The following is a 25,093-nucleotide window of genomic DNA, read 5'->3' on the forward strand; positions in this document are numbered from 1 at the left end:
AAATGCGCTGGCGCAAACACGCCAGCGCGCCTGCGCCTCTAAGAGGCGCGCCCTAATAACAAAGATGGCGCCTAGGAGACACGCGGCGTGCGTGCCCGTCGGTGGAGCGGCGGCCGACCGCGCCGTGCAGGTAATTTTATTACAGATATGTTATACAGATATAACTAACTCATCACTCAAATCTAAACAGGGACTTACTGCAGGTCGATTCCTTTTTTTGTGGGGACGTAAAGGCAATAGCATATTTATACGTTACCTGTACTTGTTTAAAACAATATGTAAATGCCACTCAGCTTCAGTCCTAGGAGATGACATTATTGACATATCAAGGCAACAATAGAGGTGGGCTCCTCTTCTCTTTATGATCCTTCCAAAAACTGGACAGGGCAAGGAAGGGACCAGGCTCTAGAGCACTGCCCACTTTTTGCACTTGGTATAGGAGTCAACTACATAGGGATTGTTAGTAATATCACAAGGTTGAAAGCTTTTACAGATAAGAATTAAGGTGATTTCATGACTTTATTATGATCAAAATAATAAACATTAAAAGGTAAACTACCCCTCCAAATAGACGTTAGTCTAACCAGTTTTTTAAGGCCTCTTGTTAGAACATCTTGTCTGGATGATCCCATTCAGGATACTGACAAATAACACAGAAAAATCTGAATAAATCATAATTTTGTTTATATATTATATTATTAAATAAAGGTCACTCAACAGACCTCATCCCAAACATATTAATTACATGATGTGCCAATATTTTGACCTAGGACCTTTTTTTTTATAAGAAATATCCCAGAATGCACACCAAAAACTGACACACTGGGCCAGTTCCAATTTGAGGAGGAAAACTTATCTCGAGGTTTATCACATGAAAACTCCATTAAAGTCTATGAGAAAATCTGAAACTGAATTAGGAAAACTTTTTTTGCTTGAATTGAATTTTTCCCATTGGGTGATATCTAATAAAATCATCTAATAAAATCTTCTTGAGATGAGGTCTATCCAATAAGGCAGGGGTCCCCAACTTTGTTTTACCCATGAGCCATATTCATATGGAAAAACAGTTGGGTTGCAACTAGCAAGAATAAAAATATTCCTGGGCGACACAAAATAAGAGATTGTTTATTTGATAGGCCCTATGTGTAGTGGCACCTACAAGAGGCTCTATTCGGCAGTACACCTGGTTTTTATGCAATTAAACTTGCCGCCAAACCAGAAAATAAAGCACCTGCTTTTAGGCTATTGGGAGCAACATCCAAGGGGCTGGTGAGCAACATGTTACTTCCAAGCCACTGGTTGGGGTCACTGCAATAAGGCTGCAATAAGTCATGATCCTGGACATGTAGAGCAGCATCTGGCATTTAGCACATGAACAGGAATGGTGGTTATTTACATTATTGTTGAGAGATAACAGTTCCCCTAGGTTCCCCTGTAGTCATATCATATATAATAACTAGTTGGATGTCATTAACTTTAAGGATTTTTTTTTTATTCTATTCATTATCACACCATGGGAAAAAAAACCTTTTTATTTGGCCAAACATTATTTAAATAGTGCAACGGTGACATCTTTTATAAACATGTCTAACAAATTCTAAAGCAACTAATGTGTGGGCTATTATTAATATAAATGTCAGAGAAACAGGAACACCATAAATCTGTCTGCTGCCTCCTCACATATGCTGATGGATGTGTACTTTCAGTTTAAATATCTTGCAATCAATAATTCAAATACCTGCCCTGTTCTATTAAATTTGTCATGTTTATAAATAAGAGAGTGTGCTTGGGCCGGGGAGGGGGGGGGGGGTAAATGGGAGACATTACTGGTCATTTCTAGAAGTCGTTGTTAAATGAATATGCCAGACTGATACTTTCCTTAGGATGTCGACTATAGAGAAAATCTGCTCTAGCTTCAAAGGTCTCAGTATTCTAGTAGAATGCACTCAGTCGACTAAGCAGTGCACACATAAGAGAAAGACAAGGTTCCTTATCAAGACCAGACAGTTTTGAAGATGAAATCTAACACAGTATTGAATGAAACTGTAAATTATTTACACAGAACCCTTCAAGTCCTTTGTGCCTCTAGACTATATCCGCTCTCCTGGTGAAATGTTAGACCTTTTCTTCTGTGCCCCTTGAGAGAATTGAAGTACTGCACATACCGAAACTCATTGCTGCGAGTCCTGCAAAATGGACCATTCGATATTTTGTTACAAATGTATAATCCTCTTGCTGCTCAGTAGGATCTGTGCATTCTTCCCCAGGCAATGAAAGCGTTAATACAGCTAAGTTAAAATACCAAGGCTGCATCTTAGGCTTGACATTGACATCTATACTTTATCTGGAAAACAATATTAAGGAAATGTTGCATGCAGGCTTGCAGAGGATTTTCAGATAAGTGGATCCAGACTAATGCATGTACTCTCACAGGCCACAAGGTGACCTTCTTCTGCTAATGAACACATGAAATAAAGAATTGATCTAAAAATACCAGCCGCTGAACTCTAGATGGCTTATAGGAGTTTAAATGGAGTTAAGGCAACAAAAAGCTTCTTGTTTTATTTAACCAAATTACCGGCAAATTATTGCAGAATAACGTAAAACAAGGCAACGTGATAAAATGCTTCAACCTTCGGACAAGGAGTCATTCTGTGTAAATCGTGTAAGAAATCGTTCCTCATAGAAAAGTTCCTAGCTTGGAAAAAATACAGATTGCTGTGTATAGCAAAAATCTACTCCAAGTCAGTGCCGAGGTATTTACAGAAAATATAGACCCTGTAGCCTGTGACTGCTGTTAGTACTGGGCACCCAACAATCACTGGGCCAAGCTGTTAAATTGGGGAAAAATAGTAATTAGGGTTCCTTGCTATTTCATTTGGAGGATTAACATAAGGCTAATTGCAATGTCTTATACACAGCAATATAATATATTTTATGTGAAGAGCATAATTACATGAAAGACTCTAACTGCGTGGAACAGCCTCTATACAATAACTAGGATATACATTGTATTCAGTAGTGTTGGTAGAGAATCCCAGATAAAAGTTGCAAAACACTTAATAAATAAATTTCCCTTGACAATTCCCTTAGCTAATCGAATGTTTCCTCTGCAGATCTCCCCATATATATCGAATCTTAAACCCAAAAGTCTCTTTTTGTTATGCTTGGGTGTATCATGGCTGGAGAACGTACACAAATAGTGATGAGTGAACATTTTTGGCAGGTTTCACTACGAAAATGATGCCCATAGACCCTAATGGGTGGAAAAAATTGTCGCACAATTTGTTGGGCATCAAAAAAAAAATTGTCGTCCATAAACTTCAATGCATTTCATTGAATTTTCGCCATTTCGCGGATTTTTTGCCAACCGAAACAGATCAGATTAGCCCATCACTATACACAAATCCTGCTAATTTGGAGGTGTTACATCAATGTGGATATACTGATTTTGATGCATATCTAAAGGATGGGGCTACACAAATTACATTCTGGAATAATTGATATACCTGAGTCCCCTGGTTGCATTGACCTTACTGATTGTGGTAATTGACTCAATAGCCTGTAAATACAGCATTAATATGCCATTTTGACCCTTCACTGAGCCTGAGCAGGATCCTGGCTCTATAACACAGTGTGAGTTTGTCCATTGACATACTCTGCCTTATAGATTTCAACATCCTCCGTCAGCCCCTGTTAACCTTTTAATCCTTCTCAGTCCATATTGCACATTTACCAAAGTAGCCGGTGTGCATCAGATTCGGTCTTTTATAAAAACATCTGTTGTTTCTTTTTCTTTTTAAAAATTTTACGTTAAAGGAATTGTTCAGTGTAAAAATAAAAACTGGGTAAATAGATAGGCTGTGCAAAATAAAAAATGTTTCTAATATAGTTAGTTAGCCAAAAATGTAATTTATAAAGGCTGGAGTGATTTGATGTATAACATGTCAGTCTGAACACTACTTCCTGCTTTTCAGCTCTCTTGGTTTACACTGACTGGTTGCCCTGGTTACCAGGCAGTAACCAATCAGACACTTGAGGGGGGGCCACATGGGTCATATCTGTTGCTTTTGAATCTGAGCTGAATGCTGAGGATAAATTACAAACTCACTGAACAGATATGTACCATGTGGCCCCCCTTCAAGTCACTGACTAACTCAGAGTTATAGAGCTGAAAAGCAGGAAGTTGGATTCAGGCTGTTTTATTAGACTTCTGTTCACTCCAGCCTTTATACATTACATTTTTGACTAACTAACTATATTAGAAACATTTTTTATTTTGCACAGCCTATCTATTTACCCAGTTTTTATTTTCACACTGAACTATTCCTTTAAGCATTGTAATATTTTCACTCTAATTTATTAAACACATTTTATGCCACAATAACAAATACCTTTCGCTGGATTATGAAAGGGAATTCTCATTTTGAAATGGGACTTTTATGATTCTAAAAAGCTCAAGCATAGCAAAAGCTATAAATAATGCTCACAAAGGGCCCAAAACAACATGAAAAAGAGATGCAAGTACAACATTTACATTAACTCTCTGGAGTCAAAAGCGATAAATATGATCAGATTTTTCTGCATGCACATTGAAATGTTAAGTAAAACATGTTGGTGATCAAATTAGGTAAATATTCCCTTATTTGGGGACCTTGCAACACCTGTGTCTTGTATAGAATGTGCCCACCTTAAGGTATTGAGAAAGAGCCACCATTTTGCTGTAAACACCAGTGAATCCAGTGATTGCCCACAGAGCTTCACCCATATGTCTGTAGATTTGGACAAGCCCACATTACTGGTTAGCAGCAACCAGAGTTGTGTGTGAAAGCCCCTGTAAGAGTTTGATGGAGTCTGGTTAAGCTGTTTGTGCAGGACTGTGGAAGGAGGATTGAAGCAGCAAAAAGTTCTGTCGCACAGGAAGGTTTAGGTTCCTGGTTTGTATTGCTTTAAAGGAGAAGCAAACCCTAAAGTTAAAAACCCCTAGCCCCCTACCCTAAATAAATCCCCCCCTCTTATTGTGGAGCAGGATGTGCTGCCATTCACTCAATTGATACCAAGATGGGGGACATCATGCTCATCATACTAATGTCTCAAAGACACAGGCATTTTAAGCAGACGTATAATTGTTGGGGTTTCCCAGTCTATATATAAATATTGTTTCACATGAGCAAGTTAAAGCAGGAGTCTCAGACAAATCCAAGTTTATTCAACATATAAAAGTGAAATGGAAGAAGTCGGAGTAATGTCAGGCTGGACATAAAATACACTGTTAAGTGCTGTTTAATAAAGGTGAAACATCTTAAAATAATCTTGCAAAGTTTTGGATAAGGCCCTTTCCCCGGTGGAGACAATTCTTTTGGCGAGTTCCTAATCACTGAGATGTCTGAGCGCGCCTACAGGCCACAGCATGACTTACTATTACATAAATCTCCATCACTAATTTATTGCCACAATTTATCAGCTCTTGCTGCTGAACGGCCAAGTAGTTAATTTTAAAAGTGAAGTGCTGCTACTTTCATTAATACCTTAGTGCTAACTAGCCATCAAAACTCTCCGCAATTAATAACATGTCATTGTGTGGTTTAACCAATGAATATTTTAGCTCTGGCTTTTTTTTGACAGGTGAAATACATTAAGCTGTCCTATTACCTTAATAATGTTTGTCTGCTTTCCTTATTCCCTTATTGTCTGATGCACTTGAATAAAACACTCCATAGGGACAGCTATTTATGGGTGGGATGTCATTTTTAGGATTTTTTTAATCATTATCAGCCAAACCTTACACATCTTATATACAGTAGAACTGTGAAACTTAAAGCTTTGGTTTTTAGAATGACCTGACTTTATCAGTTTATCAATTATGAATTCTGTTTTAGAAAGAAAAAACACATATAGGGGGGATCTAATGTAAGGAATTTAAGCTAAACATTACTGGGAAAGCAACTATGCCACTCTATTACTGTGAGACAACCTGTACTGAGTTATTTCTGGGAATGCTGCCATGTAAGAAGACATGATGGTCCTCTATAGGGGATTTCTAGGGAGAAAAGATGTGATGATCCACTATAGGGAGAGGAGAGAGCACATGAAGCTTCTCTGTACAGGATTGTTGGGGAGAGAAGATATTGTGATCCACTATAGGAGAGACGATATGATGGTGAGAGAAGATATGATGCTCAACTATAGGAGAGAAGATTTGATGCTCTACTATAGGATAGAATATATGATAGGAGAGAAGAGATGATGCTCCACTATAGGAGAGATGATTTGATGCTCTACTATAGGATAGAATATACTGTATGATGGGGAGAGAAGAGATGATGCTCCACTATAGGAGAGAAGATTTGATGCTCTACTATAGGATAGAATATATGATGGGGAGAGAAGAGATGATGCTCCACTATAGGAGAGATGATTTGATGCTCTACTATAGAAGGGAAGATATGATGCGGAGAAAAGAGAGGCTGCTCCTCTATAGGAGAGACGATATAATGCTCCATTATAGGGGATTTCTGGGGAGAGACGATATTATGCTCCATTATAGGAGAGAAGATATAATGGGGAGAGAAAAGATGATGCTCCACTATAGGAGAGAAGATATGATGAGGAGAGAAGATATGATGGGGAGAGAAGATGTGTTGCTCCATTATAGGGGATTTCTGGGGAGAGAAGATATGATGGGGAGAGAAAAGATGATGCTCCACTATAGGAGAGAAGATATGATGCTCTACTATAGGAGAGACTATAAGATGGGGAGAGAAGAGATGATGATCCACTATAGGAGAGAAGATATGATGCTCTACTATAGGAGAGACTATAAGATGGGGAGAGAAGAGATGATGCTCCACTATAGGAGAGAAGATTTGAAGCTCTACTATAGGATAGAATATATGATGGGGAGAGAAGAGATGATGCTCCACTATAGGAGAGATGATTTGATGCTCTACTATAGGATAGAATATACTGTATGATGGGGAGAGAAGAGATGATGCTCCACTATAGGAGAGAAGATTTGATGCTCTACTATAGGAGAGACTATAAGATGGGGAGAGAAGAGATGATGATCCACTATAGGAGAGAAGATATGATGCTCTACTATAGGAGAGACTATAAGATGGGGAGAGAAGAGATGATGATCCACTATAGGAGAGAAGATATGATGCTCTACTATAGGAGAGACTATAAGATGGGGAGAGCAGAGATGATGCTCCACTATAGGAGAGAAGATATGATGGGGAGTGAAAATATGATGCTCCACTAGAGGAAAGACTATCTATTATGCAAGGGCCACATATCCCTGATAAATTCCCATTTGATTTTGAAGATATATTTACAGACTCTTATTCATACACTAATTCAGGACAAGGGGGGTTGGAATTCACAAACATATTAAAAATGTCACTTTCCAAAGTGTAAAAGTGTCAAATTCACAGAATAATTGTATGGATTTCTCACAAGTGTCAGTTAAACAGTGTCATATGTGTCTCAGTCATTCTTTTCTATTGTGACATAAGGCAAATAATACTGTAACATTTTTTTTCCAGCATTTTTATTGTGGCAGCAAAATGTTGGCCAATATCATCTTGTTAAAAAAAGGCATTTTGCAAAGGTGGGAAATATGCCAAACCGTGAATTTGTCCGTGATTTTTTTATGAATTTTTTTTTAAGTGAATTCCACTTAGTACTTTTTATGAATAGAGTTAATACGCAGGCAATTTGTATTGAATAATATGGGTACATTATGTTATAAAGCAGCGTATGAGCATTAATTGAAATAAATGTTATCCCCTGTCCCTCTGCTTCCTGTGTTAATTGCTCTGTCACATATTAGACTGTAATGAACAATGAATTGCCAATTGCACTGAACGGAAATGGTTTTTAGATTTCCATCTCCTAATAGTAATTTTGTATATAATGGAAGCTGTTTTGTCAATCAAATACAGGCATGGGACCTGTTATCCAGAATGCTCGGGACCTGGGGCTTTCCGGATAATGGGTTTCCTACTAGAAAATCATGGAAACATTATATAAACCCAATAGGCTGGTTTTGCCCCAATAAGAATTAATTGTATCTTAGTTAAGATCAAGTACAAGCTTCTGTTTTATTATTACAGAGAAAAAGAAAATCTTTTTTAAAAATTTGCCTTTCCATAATTCAAATCCTTCTGGATAATGGGTTTCCGGAAAATGGATCCTATACCTGCTGTATATGGATATGGAAAGATGAATGTGAATGTGTTTCTATCCTCGGAACAAGACTCAGACGTCGGGGGAACCTTCCACATTTTACTCTGGGAATGAATGTGAAGCTTTAAATACAAGTAGGCATGCAATGTGGAAAGATAGCTTTAGGTTATGATACTGTAGAGACAGTCTTAAATTAAAGCATTAAAAAAAAATCACCCTTTGCTACAACATGGTCCTTGGGTATGTGGAAGTCTCTGAATAAATGAATAATAAAATCTGTCTTTTTTAAAATGAGTTGGTCAGCCAAGGTCTGTCAGCCAATCACTAAGCCAATATCCAGTGGAAAGTCAAGGTTGTGATTTATTTTTGGTGTCCTGTGCTGGATAAAGCTTTATGCAGACATGCTCTTAGTATTTTACTTGTGTTATATTAATCATTCTCTTGCTTCTGCTTATTTTAGGAATGTGTATGACCAACATTTGGGTACATCCAAAAGAAGTTACGTTAAGTTAGGCGACCACACTGACATTATGGAAAGTCTGCAAACATTTATGGAGGTTTTAGGGCCATTTTTTATGTGTTATTTCAGTTTTTTTTCCCTTTAAGTTTGAGTCACAGTTCCCCCCTGCTTATCGTATTAGTTACAATTGTATTTAAGTGCAGGTGTTAATTTAATTTAGTTGCGGAAACTTTGTAACTTTTTCTGGCATCAGTGCAGGAGATCAAAGACAAATTCGGGACATTTTAACAAAAATCCAGGACTGTGGACTGAGCTGTCAAAATCGGGACTGTCCCACACAAATAGGAACAGTCGGGATGTATGTAATGCCTTCTTATAGGAATGTTAATTATGGGTTAATTTGCACTGTGGGTGCAGCCGCAATACAATCTATGACATCAACTTAAACGTACTGAGTCCATAGAGTCTACAAATACAGGTTTCTCATTGATCTACCCTGTGTGACCATCAATCCAACTGTTGAAGTAATGCAGGGACCTGTTATTCAGAATGCTCAGGACCTGGGGTTTTCCAGATAAGGGGTCTCTCCATGATTTGGAACACTAGACCTTAACGGGGTTGTTCCCTCCCAGAGCTGCTTTAGAACGTGAAAAAATGACACTTGACACTTCAATATTAGAATAACAGTGACACATAGAAAATGGAAAGTAACTGGAAAAAGTCGTTATTTCCGGTGATCTATCGGAAAACAACTACTTGTTTGAAGGTGAACCACCCCTTTAAGTCTGCTAGAATTCAATTAAAAATTAATCAAACTGAATTAGATGGTTTTGCCTCCAATAAGGATTAATTATATCTTAGTTGGGATCAAGTACGAGGTACTGTTTTATTATTACAGAGAATTTTTTTTTTTTTTGTGTGAATTATTTGATTAAAATGGAGTCTATGGGAGATGGCTGTGCTGTAATTCAGAGCTTTCTGGATAACAGGTTTCAGGATAATGGATCCCATACCTGTATGTAGACCAAGGATCATTATATCTGAATAATATCTTTGATACTAACAGGTCTTATAAATGATATGGGAGTGCAGAATAGTGTGTACTGACAAAGGCTTATCTGTAATATGGACCTCAGCCAATATCTTTATATATTGAGTGAATGAAGGCAGTGACATATACACATTATTTTATATATTTATACATCTGTAACTGTGTTTGGCCCTCAAAAGGTGACTTGAACTGGAAAAAGTTATAAAAACCCACTGCACTACCTTCAGCATTGAGCTACTGAGACGTAAGCTGACCATACATAGGCACATTTTGTCACCATCCTGCAAATGATCTTATTGTCTAATACAGTGATCCCCAACCAGTAGCTCATGAGCAACATGTTGATCTCCAACTCCTTGGATGTTGCTCCCAGTGGCCTCAAAAAAGGTGCTTATTTTAGAATTCCAGGCTTGGAGGCAAGTTTTGGTTGTATAAAAACCAGCTGTAGTGCCAAATGGAGCCTCCTGTAGGCTGCCAGTCCATATAGAGGCTACCAGTAGCCAATCACAACACTTATGTGGCACCTCCCAGGAATTTGTCATGCTTGCGTTGCTCCACAACTCTTTTTAAATCTGAATGTTGCTCACGGGTGAAAAAGGTTGGGCCCCCCTAGTCATTCATCTATCAGTGGTTAACAATATGTGAGGAGCCTTTTGTTGAATCTTTATCATGTTGGCCACAAGATCATGTATATATTACCCAATCTGTTGCTTTGTTTACTTTTGCAACGTTCCCTTAAAGCTGATTATGTGATTATCCCATCCACTAACCAATGTCATTATTTCACAAATAAAATTTTAACTTGTCCGATAAACTGTTGGGATGATGTGGATGTAAATTTTACGATCATTCGCTGCCCACCCATGTAACAAGTAGATGATTTTTTTAAAATTATTTTTAAATAGTCCTAAAATCGGTAATTTCATACGACAAGTCTGCCCTTGTGTGGCCACCTTTACAGTCATAACAATATTAGTTGTCATACTTTTGTCAAATGAATTCCTGTTGTGGCCAAAATTTGCATTGTGTACAATGTTTCACTGCAATTACACATAAATTAATTACCCTCTCCCATGAAACCAACACACGGAAATGGTTGTATACCAGGAACACTAACAGAAACAAAGGAGAAACGGGCACCTCCATCAACAAATCCAAGAAAATATTCCTATACCTCTTTTGGTGATCAGGTGACTGATTATTTCTACCTTTTGTTGTAGTGTATGTACCCCATGTGATTTCAATGAAGAGTTCAATCATGTCCTCGCACCTTGTCTTCAAAAAAATGTGCTGCTTAAAGTTCTCTTCTTTACTTGCTTGTATTGTTGCCATGAACACAAGTCATTTAAAAGAGCATTTGTATAGTTCCCAATGCAAGAAACATTTGTGTGTATTTGTGTGCAGATTCAAGTATGTAAACGGCAACATTAGGTCTGGATTGCCAAGACTTGTGGTCTGTGACATGATGGTTTTAATAAAGGCATTTTAATAGAATTCGTGTGCTGTCCAAAATTACTGAGCAGGTTCTGTCTGTGGAAGATGATAATAATAGGACATGCACCCATTTTGTAAGAAATTCTATTTAATATAAGATGGCATCAGCGAAAGAATAAAAGTTAGTTTGTTAGTAAGTTAAGTTGAAAAGACATACATCCCTCAACTTCAACCTTTTAAGTCTAAATACAGTATAACCTAACTGCTAGTTGATCTAGAGGAAGGCAAAAAACCCAATTTGAAAAAACTCCTTCCTGACTCCAAAATGGCAATCGGACTAGTCCCTGGATCAACTTGTACTATGAGCTATCTCCCATAACCCTGTAATCCCTTACTTGCTAAAAAGCTATCCAGCCCCTTCTTAAAGCTATCTAATGTATCAGCCTGTACAACTGATTCAGGGAGAGAATTCCACATCTTCAAAGCTCTCACCATAAAAAAACCCTTCCAAATAAAAGGCAGCTTGGCAAAGTGACTCTACTAGTTGTATAAGAATTTAAGACAGGGGTATCCAAACTTTTTGCAACAAGGGCCAGATTAAGTGAGGTGAAAATGTGTGGGGGCCGACTATTCAGCCTGACATTCTATGAACCATTAGGTATGAAGATCCAATTTACAGAAATGATACCTTATCTGGTAACTCTCTGTTACTTAGCAACTTTTTTGTAAATTAAGCAAGGTGATTGCACATATATGTAGTCAAGTGAAGTGAACTTGCCACACTATAAAATCATTTTCTTGTCTCTCCATTTTTTTCTTTTTTCCCTTTTCATCTTTTTTTCTGTTTTTCCTCCTTTTCTGTCTTTTTCTTCTATTTACTTGTTTAAAACTTTTATTGTTTTCTCATTTAGGCCTTTTTTTATTTTCTAATTCCTTTCATTTCTATATTCTATTTTTCTGACCTTAGAATGATACTCGGTGAGACCCAGTCTGACGGTAAATTCAGTAGGGAGCCCTCCAATTAATTTGACTATATTTTCTTATTGATATTTTGAAGCATATGATATAAACATTTTAACTGATGGGATGAGTCTGTGACCATGCCGATGTGCATTCGCAAAAAAAATTAGAAGGTCCGAAAGTAATCGCAGCCTCTGTTGAGAACTAGCGCCAGTGAATCCAGTGACGTCATGCACACATGCTAACGTGCAATAAACGTGCGATAGACAGCACTGCTCATCGAACGACTCCTGGCTCAAGCTGGCCAGTTTATTTGGTCTGCCCTTGAATGGGCGAATCCTTGTTTAAGGCTGCGGGCCAGTCTAAAATTGAAAACGGGCTGCAATTGGCCCACGGGCCAGAGTTTGGACATGCCTGATTTAAGAGGTAAAAGAAGAGGAAATTAAAATGATCCGAGGGTGAGTAGTCATATATTCCCATGCAGTATAGTTTGGGAAACTGGAAACAAGTGATAAAGGTCAGCTGATACCATATGGCGTTGGGAACTGGTATAAGTTATTTTAAGCTGCAAAATACAATGCAAAACAATCTGCTTGGTAGATTAGTACGTGTTATCAAAGCCACTTTTTCCTAGACTGCTAATGCATAAGCTGTATTTTCTAGGTTAATTCAGTTTTGATTTCTTTCATTTGATTTCTTTCATTTTCCCCATATGGAGTTGAGCTGTACCCATTACATGTATTTATACACCATGTGACAAAGTAAATTCTCCGACCCAACCACTTGCTCTACCTACAGTGCCTTCACTATTCACTATTATCCCCTTTTTGTGTGCGAGTGGGGAAATAAACAACAGAAAGCCATGTAGCATTAGCAAATGTTTTTTATTTTCCTTTTTTGTTGCATAGGAAATGCAGTACTTGCTTCCAGTAATTGTATTGTAATGTGAGAGGTGGTAGCACTAATGGTTGAATACAAGTTAAACTAATCCACACCAGCTCAAAAACCTGCAGAGATTTCGTTGAATAAGAATGGATGCCCACAGTGATTCTCAACCAATTACAAATTTTCACAGAACACAGTAAAACTTAAATGAAAACCATGAGGTTCAATACAGGGTACTAAAGGCACAAAGAGCCTGATTCATAAAACAGCAACTGTTCTAGCACAGGCACAAGGGATTTCACTTAATATCCTAAATGGAGAAAGAAAAATCATGGAACGCTGAATTATTTTAGCACAAAAATAAGAGTTTACAGGGCCAAGTGCCAGTTTGGGTTTCATGAAGAGCTTAGACCAATGAAGTTATGGGATGGAGGCTTTTCCCAGCAATGCCAAGCGACCCACACCTAGAATCCCAGGCAGCTGTTATAGCAGCTCTGAATTAAACTGTAGGAAGATCTTTATACATTAAATGGCTCATTTCATCTCTTCTCTATGCTCACCTTTTAATTGACACCCGTTATTAGGGAGATGGAAAAGGAACAAGTTCTTTATCTAAATAACAATACAGCATAGAGTTTCTATAGCTCAGTGGTGTCCAACTATCAGTTGTATGATGGGAGCTGCAGTTCTGCAATAGCAGGGAGGCTGCAGTTAAACATCCTGTAAGTGGGGTCGTTCTTACAGACAATAGATTTGTTGGCATAAAGTGGCTTTGTTTTTTTCAATAGAAACACCCTGAATCCAATGCATGTTGGTAATGAACTGGGCTTTGTGTTTAACAAAACATAATTTCATCTAAAATATGTAACATACATAAATGCAAATAAAAGTGCAAATTGCATTTATTTTGTGATAAATTATCCCTTTGTTTCATCATAAACTCATTTTTCCTGGACTTGTACTGTAATGAAAATCGACCATAGTTGAACGGGAGTGGAAGGATGAGAGTTACCAAACTTTGTCCCCCAAGTCAATATTCATGGAATCCCCAGCACCATCTTTAAAAGACAGAGCGGTTCATTCAAATTTTGCAACTGAGGTGGTGATGTTGTTTCCTTCGGAGAAGATTCTGCAGGGAGCTTAGTAGCATTGCTAGTATATACTCTGACAGTGGTAGGCAGGTGTAAGTGACATGAGCGCATGAGAGATCTTTCCAGCCTAGTGCATGGTTGAGTATTGGAGCCATCTTGTAGATGTACTGCCCAAGGCTGCTGCAGAACAGCTTGAAAGACACATCTGCAATGCACAATGGGCACAGCTCTATTTTCCTGAAATATATGGAGACCTCCAGGGCTTTCCCTTTCATGTACAGTTCTAGCTACATTTGTTTCCATGACGTTCATGCCTTTTAATATGGAAAGTTCAAGTGAAAGGCTGTTTATTGCTGACTTTTTGGTTAGGGAGTCTGCGCTAACCAAAAAGTGCGAGAAATCTGCCAGCTCTAAGTGCCATCGCTGCTCATAGTTACAATGGAACAATGGAAATGCTATTCCATGACTCTTTATCTACAGACTCCTTCCTTTACATACCGTACTTGCATTGTGAACCAGTAAATGTGTTTCTAAACTGGATTTTATGAATCAGGCCCAAGGTTGAGTTTATTCACACAAAAATCTAAATGTGTGTAAATGTGCATGAAAAGAAATAAGATTTTCAGTAAAGCATATCCTTTATTTTAATTGTGTTTCATGTCTATGAGGATTTCTGGTGTGACTGCAGGGAAAGCACTGGCTAGTTGGTGCTTCGTGATTGTGTAGAACTGACTGGTACCACATAGTCTGGATTGAACCTTGTGCGTTGCACAGACCTCAGGGTCTTTATACCAGGGATTAACCTTAATTGGAACGATATACATCACAGTTCTCATAGAGACACAGAATCAGCTGTTCCACATTTATCATATGGAAATAAAATCTATGCTTCCCCGTGTGGAAAAAAAATTGTAAATAACAATTTAGAAAAAAAAAACACACACAAGTAATACTGAATTTTATGAAAGTAATGTATATCTCCAAAATACTGAAAACACCACAAAAGAAGAGAAAGAAAAAAAAGAGCGAGATTTTGTGTTCTTGGTGACATTTTGAAACCTTTCAAGAGCAAAGTCAGAAAGAAAAAACATAAGTTTGAATAATATTCATACAACGCACTAAGCATTATGGAATCACATGCATTATTACTGTATGGTTATTTTACATCAGCTATATCAGAAGAATTCTGACAGACAGCAAAGGCTATTGGTGTAGAAAAGTCTTACTTCAGAAGAGCAATATAATACAGATTTCACAGGCACTACATATTTATATATCCGGTATTCTGCTGGTTTTCATATAATTCTTTCTGTCCTAAAGCTGGCATTTACAGTTCCCAAGAAGGCAAGGATTGTAGAGTAAACGGAAATAGATACTAAAGTTGATCGTTTCTTCTTTTTTCCTCCTCAGATAGATAGATTAGTGCATAGTTGTCATGCAGATAAACACTGCTATGTATTTACATTGTTGGAAAGCAGAGTGAATTGAGCCCAACTTAGATTATCATTTAGCCTGACTGTAATAGCACCATGTAATGGCTGTGCAATAACATAGTCGTGAATTGGTGACATACACGTGTGAGTGTTATGGAAAAGCCGCAATGTTACCTACTGTGATTCAAAATCAAGGTTCATTACATCAATTATTTTATTGGGGTAAAACAGAGATACTTATGGGGAAATTGCACAGCTTTAGACTTGCTGCATAATGGGGTTATACAGAAAGAACATGCATCATCTTGAAGAGAACTAGAAGCATGGAGGAAGTGAGAAGCCAAGTGATGCAGTGTTGATAGGACAAGTCTGATTGGCAGACCTCCGTTACTTTGCTTAGGTGCCATTGAAGCTCTCAGTTGTGACGTGTGTTTTGTTCAGTGGAAGCCTTCTATTTAGATGCAAACAATAACAAACGTAAGTTTTTTTTTTAAAGAGACACAAAGTTCGATATTGACCATCATTTTAAAAAGGAGCAAAACGATAAAAGTTATAATTAAAAGAATACGCGGTTTCGTTGAAAGCTTTTGTAGTATGGCATTGCAAAATCTGTTTAAACCAGAAAAAGAAAGAACTGCCTTGGGGGCCCGTGGGCTTAATAAAATGCTATAATTGTAAAATGTTTTGTGTGTCTTTTAACACTGATATTGCAAAATGGAATAATTACAGTTCTCATTTGGGTGTGTAATGTATTGGGAACATTCTTATCACACAAAAGTGCATAATAAATTGGAGGTACCTGTACTTGGTATTCTTTTTTACCCCAACATGGATACTGGCCTAATGGATACAACTTGTATGTTCTGACATTAGGGGGACCCCCTCACCCACTTTTTGTTTTAGATGCTGAGCATTATCATCTTGCTGTCTAGCCACAAGCTTATATCATTAAATTAATCTGTAGTGTTCCAACTATTTCATCACAATTCCATGGTAGAAAATCTTATAATCATCACAATGGCTCAGTCAAGTTAGTATATAACAGATAATGAGACCCTTAAATAGACAGCAAGGGCCAGTCAAATGATTCTATTCATGCTTCAGGGGTGTTGCCCCCATTTATTATGCAGTGTAATTAGGGAGGAATACAATGCCTCAGAATGACCGGTCTCCTCTCTTTGTTACTTCTGTATTTCCCCTGCAAATACTAATTTTTCAGTTTCCTGCTCAAAGCTATCACACGAAGGTGCCGTTTCAGTTACTATTACACTGCTCCTTTGTGATCAGCACATTGTAACATTGACATATCGGTTGTGATGATGTTTGTATCTGTGTGTGAATAGAAATGGTACTTATTGATGCTCTAGAAGCAGAATATGGCTCAGCAAGTGCTCAAATATTTCTCAGATACAAAAGATTTGCTAAATTTAAAAACAATTGCAAGTGCACTTTCATGTTCGGTTGCCTCATCCAAGGGAAAGAAGTTACAAAATGCTATACCATAAGGAAACAATATGTATTTAAATGGAAGCAAACACTAATTTGCAGAGCTCTTCATACATTATACAGCCTTATACTTGTACTGCTAGAGACATCTTGAATTGTTATAGAATATATAATTCCACCCATAAAAGCTCCATAAAAACAAAGGTCTGGTTGCATTATAGAGATGCACATTATCCCGTGGGTAATTACAATTCTTGTGCATGCCATTCTCTGATTCAGGGAGATTTACAATTGTTCTGACAAGTTAAACAGGAGCATCAACACTATCAATGCAAGGTTACATTTTTCCCTCTCCCATACAAGCCATCTAACTGCCATCTACCCCCTCTACAGGTTTGAACCCAACTAAGTGGAGCATTTTTACTGTGTCTGCAGCGGAATATTAGGACTGAAGTGTGTTGAGGGGCTGCTTAAAGGGGTCCTGAAGGTGGAGCAAATAAGTGTTGCAGAGTGTTTTTGCACAGTTTCCTGGCACCTGATGGAGGCATCATTGTCTGTGTCATTCTGTAGTGAGGTCACTACTGTAGCCTTATAGGAATGAACTACTTATAAGACATCAGTACCTTCCCTCTAACAACCTTTCACTGCGCATCCATTAAAACAAAATGAATGTTAACAATTTAAACTGGCAAATGCTAATGGTGGATTATATTTCCAATTTGTCCTACAGCGGGAACACTGTAGCACCCGGGATACCAAATGGAGCTGCACTAAGGAGAACACACAAGGGGTGAGTTTGGAGCGGCCTAAAATTGTGGTATCATAGAGAGCCCCGGGGAGCTGCAGCTCCCCATCGATCCGGCGCATGCGTGCGTGGGGGTTGCGGTGCATGCCAGAGATGGCGGGTTCTAGGACCCGGTGGCCTAGGGGCGCCATATAGGGAAATCCGGGCCTGATTAGTTGCACTTTAATTGTATACCCTCAATAAGTTACTAGTGTTGAAATACAGGTGAGATATGCAAAGAAGGAGTTGGTATAAATGTGGTGTAAAGTAAGTGCACCTTACATATAAACGAGAGAACGCCAACAGTATTTAGTTATATAGTTTGCATCTATAATTATGGATTTCGCATCCGAATAAATCCATTTTAGCCTTTTTCCACCTCATTCATGGTTTATTACAATCTTCTATATTTCTCTGAACTATGGCAGCCACTGTTTCTACTTGAACTATGCTGGGATTTAGGATATATACCCTGATATGTAGTCTCCCATCTTAGTTGTTATCAGAACCTCCTATCCTTGTTTTCAACTCTTGCAGCAACAAAAAAACGTTAATAGGCACACCGACATCATCCAGTATAAATACATATCAATGATGCTATTCTAAAATTGACTGGCTTATGTCTTCTGCTAACATGAACAACAAAGGGAAATCTCAATGGTGCATCATTTTGCATAGCTTATCCAGTGACTTGGATTGATTCTCTTTCCTTCGTTATATTTTTTACTGCACAGTGCACTCATTCTATTAATTTAAAGTGTTTAGTGTTTTCATGATTAAGCACTGGCTATGATTTATGAAAACAGAATATGGCCATCACATCAAGCAATATCAGTAACAGGTCCAGAGATGCATCTGACTACAGTACTGCTCTGTAACTAGACAACAGGTAGTGTATCTACAGGACCCTCAAAACAGTCATAGTAAGGAAATAAGAGCTACAGTACAACTCCATGCTGCTCCATGTGAAAGTGTATATATGTGTAATATCTAGCAATATTATACACTTTATACAGAGTAAGGATGTTGATCTTGGATTCATACAAAAGATTCCAGTTGAAATGTAAACAGTTTTTGACTTTTACTTAATACTATACTCATAGTAAAGTTCTTCCATCCTTATTAGGGAACAACATTTACATTTTTCCACTCCTATACAACCATACTGAAGAGAAAGCACTTCTTATTGGTTGTTCTTGCCCTTTTACCATGTTAATGTCATAAAGGTCTAAATGAGGGATGAAACATTGATGTTCCCTACATATTTAATAAGACTGTTACAATTGTACCTATGCAGTGTTCCTTAGGGCCCAGTTAAAGTCTGGAGGTCAGACTGTATTTTAAACACTATTGTCTATTGCAGGATGAATTTAACTGTATTAATTGGGATCATGGCACCCACTATAAAGAGCATCTTTGGATGTCATGCCCAGGACTCAGTTTGGTGGGGATTACATTTTTTACCACTTGAGCTTTAAGGCCTTGAGTCAATAATCCCACTTCCTAAGTGCTATGTTTTTTTAAAAAAAATTCTAAAATGTAACATTTAATAGATTCTAATATTTCAGGTTTAAATATAGGCATTTAAAGAAAGAAATACCCCAGGAAATGTACTGTAATATTCACTGTATACAGGTTATTGGCTGCGATTTTGGGAAACGTTTCCTTTTGTTTGTTAGGAAAGAATGATATGACTTATTTCTGGTCTATCCAGGGGTAATATAAGATACTCCCCTTCATTATGGCTACTCTCCAATAGGCCACTGAGGATAACTTTGATGGCATGGCACAACTTGTAATTTGAGACACTTTGGGGCAGATTTATCAAAAATTAAATGAGACTTTTTCCACCATTCAAATTTTTTTCTAAAAAAATGTTTTCTAAAATCTTAGGGACATATTTATCTAAAGATGGACAGTTCACCACAGTCAGCCAGAGAACTCAATACTTCCCAAAATGTGATTTTCCAAAAATGGGTCAATTTTGGCCATGCCTCAAATCACCTGACCTTGCCTAGTTTGGCCCAGACATACCCCACTCATTCTCCAGCAAGCCCCACCCCAGTACTGTTCCTCAGAAAACAAAGGTTGGGAGGTAAAAAAAAAAGGAAAATATCTATGCAAGTGAACAGAGCTGGGAGTTCTCATCTGGTGAACGGTTTGTCTTAAGATAAATATACTTCTAACTGTTGGTATGAAAGTTAATACCCCTTCACACTGGAGCAACATGTAGAGATAGGAGCTATGGTTTCCTGAAAGAGATTCTCTTTACCCCATTCCATTGAATGTATCTGACCCTACTCTGCACAACCAGAGCAACTGCATGGATCTCACAGAGCATAACATCCAGACATCATTTTATTGCAGGAAGAATAACGTTTGCTATATTTTCTGCATGGCTATATGATGGAATAAAGAAAAATAAACTTTGTTTAATATGTCACACACAGCCTTGCTTAACAAGTTCCACCAACTATCTAATGTTTTAAAGCCTTTAAAACATTTTTTTTTCTGTCTGAAGACCTGTTCAGAAGTCCCTAACCTTTGATTTAGCAAACGTAGAGAGAGAGAATACACCATCAAATATACAGCATATCTGTAATGTCCATTTTAAATGGTTATTCAGTGGCCCATACTTCTCAAGTATAGGAATATGTTATAGTATTTGAGAGAAGGAAAATAACTGTATTTAAATACATACAAAAAGGAAACAGGAAAGTTTTCAACTTAAATCCAGTTCCCCAAGAAAAAAAAAAAAATTATATATATATATATATATATATATATATATATATATATATATATATATATATATATATATATATATATATATATATATATATATATATATATATATATATATATATAAAGTCTAGGAACGCTGCCGTTATAACAAATAATCAGAAATCTGCTAAGCTAAATGACAGAAATTTTTCCTCATTTAAACAACATTACAAAAGTCCTGCATTATAAAATAGGGTAGAATAAATCAGTGTAATTAATAAAACTATACAACATACAAATTACATATCTGAGTGGGCAGTTTGTTCTTTCTCATTGCAGCCACGACTACATCACACTCACAAAAAGAAGGAAAACAAACAAAAAAAAAAAACAAAGTAATCTAGAACTGCCCAAACTATTGCTTAGTTTGCTTTGTTTATAAAAGGGTACATTTTACTGTATGTACAACCAAATTACTGGTAACACCTTGGCATATGGCAAGGCTCTGACAAAATGTTTGTCTAGGCTTTTATCCCTTCACTGTGAAGCACTGGAAGCTGCGAGTTTAGTGCACATATGTCATTAGGTAATGCCCAGCTAAGTGCTAGAGGGAAGGCAAGGGATGCTGGCTACAGGAAGTGGATACCATTCACTAACAATCACGCAACACACCTACGCAACCATGATTCAGACATATATATATATGGAAAAATCCAAAACCTTTTTGTTTTTTTTCCCTCTTAAATGGAGAGAACCAGTAAACAAATTTCAGAACTTGGAAGATTAAAAACGTGCATATAAAAATGGGCATTGGAACCTCTTTATGTTGAATGTCGACTGATTGCTGTCTGCTAATAAAAATAGGGTGTGGGGGTTGAAGGAAAGGAAGTATTTTTTTTTCTTTTAAGGCTTACTTGTGATAGGAACAGTAACAACACAAAAACTGCTCAAAGCAGGGTTCAGCTTAGTGCTTCACAGTCTGACTGCTTCTCTAAGAGGCCCCTCCTGCATGTGCATTCATAGTCACAATGACTAAACGCCCAACAATACGCTGCTTCAAGGGCAGCACCAACTTTGGTCAAATAAAAAAATTGAATAATCTGCTAAGCTTTAACTAAACAATATAAGCAGGTATTGCATATTTTCATTGATCAGGAAAAATAACAATAATAATAGGAAGACAAAATAAAATTTCACAATGCAGCAAACATTCCAAAGAATACTGATCTCCTAAGGAGAAGAGTACAGATGCTACAATACTAAGCACACTACTCCTATTAGTGGGGTACAACTCAATAACTATGTGGTGAAGCCTGCCATGTCTGACCTGAAAATCACATTTACAAGAAGAAATAAAGTGTGTCTCCAAAACGAGTGACCGGAGAGGTTTCTCCCTACTACCTATTTAGGAATATGTGCAACTATTCCACAAGTAATCACTATCCAGGGCAAGGCACATTGATATTGAAACTTTTCATCTTCGTGCAAATGAACCATCAAGAGCACTAGAAGGGCCTGCAAAGCCCTGCACGTTTGCTCCAACATTGAAGGCCCACACATAGGACCCAAAGATTTAAGAGGAAGCTAAAAATATAAAACACTACAATTTCAGGGGTTAAAATAAAAAGATGAGGAGCAAAGTGTCTTCCCATGACTTTTCATTGAATTGATTGTTTGGGACAGTAGTAAAAGCCCTTTAACAGGACTGACCAAACAGAGTTTAACTCCAAACTTCACTACCAAAGAATAACAAAACCAAAAAAATATTTTAGTGGGCCCTATTTTGGCTGTACAGATGATGGGGTAAAAAGGCAAGTGCCTGGTCTTGGGATTAAAATGTTTTGTCTTAATGCACTCTACTTTATCCTACTATAACTATATAAAAATGAGTTACTAACACTAGAACATGCAGAGACTTTTTTTTCCATGTTGGCAGATTTGCCAAATGGAAAGTATAATATATATGTATAGTATAGGAAACCTTCTTTAAGTTGCATGCGAAGCAAAGGGATGCTCCGCTGTCTGGTAGAAAAAGAAAATCACATGTATTCTGTTTGTTTTGTTTTTTTAAGCTTTTTTTTTGTCTTTTTCTATTTTTAAGTACATAACATACATGAAGTTTATGATCCAATTGTATTTATTCAGCAAGTGCTGTAACCCCAGTTCACTCAATATTTAGTCCAGAGATGATCAAAGTGAGACGAAGTGATCAGAATGACATGGATAGACTGGACCACGACAGATTTGGAGGGGGTCTGATAAAATCCTATGTATAGGGAACGTGTAGCATTTGTCTGAATCGGCATACTCCATTAATAGTGACTTTAGCTTATAAAATTAAGATATTATGATTTCATTTTAGTTATGTGCTTTGATAACAGAAAATGATTACTTAGCAGTTAATGTAGTTAACATATTGTGGTAAAAGCACCATTATGTTTTATATATATATTTTTTTTTTACATTTTCTTTTAGTTTTAAAGGGATACAAGTTTAACAATAAAAAACATAAAAAGCAAAAATAGCTCCCCTTTCTTTTGCAAGGCTGTTTTTACCCCAATAATTTAGAGTCCTAGGGTGAGAGGACTTGGAAAACAAAAATAGAATTTTCAACAATCTCTATCTTACAAAGATATTTACCTATCCAATGAAATTGCACTTTACTCAATCCAAACACGATTGTTATGATTAATTCCTGTCAGTTTCTGTCAAAACAGACCATCTTCCCCACTGCTGTGTTTCTGTGTAATTGTTGAAAATTTGATTAAAAAAGCTTATGTGTAAGTGCAGCATTTAGTAAGTTGAATAGTAGGAGTTCTCAGCATACTCTTTACATCGTTCTGCAACTCGAGAGGAACATTGCCTCAAGGGTCATGGATGTGATTACTCCTTGTCAAAAAAGAAGGGTGGCCATTTTGAATTTGATATGTCATACAACACAACATGTCAGGTGTGATTGGTAAAACAACTTCATCATTTCGGTAAGGGTCAAGGATTTTTTTCTCCTCCCCTGTTACTTAGCTTACATTGCACTCCATCATATATAAATAAAACATGCAGGGTTTTGACTACTTTCTTGATTTTGCAGCCTGTACCCTTAGGTAGAGTAGAAGCGCATATCATAATATATGGATTGCTCCTTCACAAGGCTTAAAGAAGTATCACACTCATGGAAATAAAAGGAGCTTCAGAGAAAATGGTGGGCTTCAACTGACAAGTGTCTTACAGGAAATCAGTAAATAACATCAGACTAAGCCTATCCAGCATAACCAAATGTTTACACTACCAGCAAAACACTTTAAACACAGTGAAGCCCAACTTTTTCTTTAAGAAGAATTTCAGAAGAATTTCTCCAGACTCCAAAGTGACCAAAAAAAAAAAAAAAAAAAAAAGATTGAAATTGAAAATGGTCATTGTCATGCGACCACAGATATTATTTTTTTCTTGAAGTTGTTTTCCTGTTGACATATAAGTTTGTCTCCCCTTCCATTGACACGAAGTAACTGTGCTGTGTTGTTACTTGCTTCCAGGTTACAGAGACGGAAAGGGTCAGGTGGTCTGTCAGGTGCGTGATGGAAATCTGTGACCTTTATCCCAGGTACCAGGACTGAAAAGAAAAAAAAAACATCCTTTATTATGTTATTATTTTCTTCACTTAATGATTATATGCTTATATTACCATGTATTTTATTTAATGATAAAAACACCTTTTCAAATGTACAATTTCTATTCAGACTCACTAGAAAAGGTCAACCATCAGTTCTGAAGTAACTTTGTAATAATAATAATAATAATAATGATAATAATATACAGCTGAGTGATCTGGAATGTACACCATTTATTTTGAGTGTGAAGATCCACTGCACTCAAGTCTATCCTTGCCAAAACATGGAAACTGCATGGTACCAACTATGGGTAGTATTGTCACAGATTTGTAACAGAAAGGGATTGGGAACAGGGAGATATTTGTTTAGGTTTCACCAATGGATTAAAGCAGTCTTACCAGCATTGAGGATTTAGGCCTCTATATTTACAAAAATGCATCATTTATTATTAGAGGCTTGTTTTACGCTCACCAACACAATGGAACATGGTTGTACCTGATTGGTGGACACTGGATATGCTGGTATTGCTCCTATTCTGACCCCATATTTTAAAACAATAGACAGCCACTATAAACCCACACACAATATGGCATATGCCATAGGCAAAACCAAGTAGCTATTTTAACAGCATGTCATGTGACCATTGGTTTGCAAAACCATTTTGTGGTCTACGATAGAACAGCCCACATGCATTTCAACAATACAATAAAGGTCTAGGATTGATGTTATCATGGAGATATACTTCGACAAACTATTTCTGTAAAACATTTTTAGAAATCTGATCTGCAAATTAAAAGATAATTAATTCTTCTGGATGTGAGCCAAGAATTTTTACCATAATGCCTGCAAATTCTAAATGAATGAATGCTGCCTTGTTTATGGCCCAATGAAGCAGAAAGATTATGTTGACTGCGGCTCACATGGTGTTTTCTCTGGAAAAACTGATGCCACATTTTGATTTTCAGCATACTCATACATGGAAAACAGTTTTTGACACACAATAGAAAGAATCTTCCCAAACCACAGATAT

At 37.1% G+C, this 25,093-nt stretch overlaps 1 protein-coding gene across 12 annotated transcripts in view; it reads right to left on the bottom strand.

Moving 5' to 3' along the window:
- Positions 1-21,567: 21,567 nt before the first annotated feature.
- Positions 21,568-25,093, bottom strand: part of LOC108715533 (nuclear factor 1 A-type) — a 222,718-nt gene continuing 219,192 nt past the window's right edge. For 7 of the 12 annotated variants that reach the window (XM_018260772.2, XM_041561388.1, XM_018260770.2 and 4 more), the window contains one exon: positions 23,897-24,065. In XM_018260772.2, the coding sequence (XP_018116261.1) occupies positions 24,048-24,065 (18 nt within the window). In that variant the 3' untranslated portion in view covers positions 23,897-24,047. Of the gene's footprint in view, positions 24,066-25,093 lie in introns of all 12 variants that reach the window. The other 5 variants (XM_018260775.2, XM_018260773.2, XM_018260771.2 and 2 more) reach the window with 1 other exon arrangement.

The sequence above is a fragment of the Xenopus laevis genome, chromosome 4S (assembly GCF_017654675.1).
Source record: "Xenopus laevis strain J_2021 chromosome 4S, Xenopus_laevis_v10.1, whole genome shotgun sequence".
Classification (NCBI taxonomy): Eukaryota; Metazoa; Chordata; class Amphibia; order Anura; family Pipidae; genus Xenopus; species Xenopus laevis.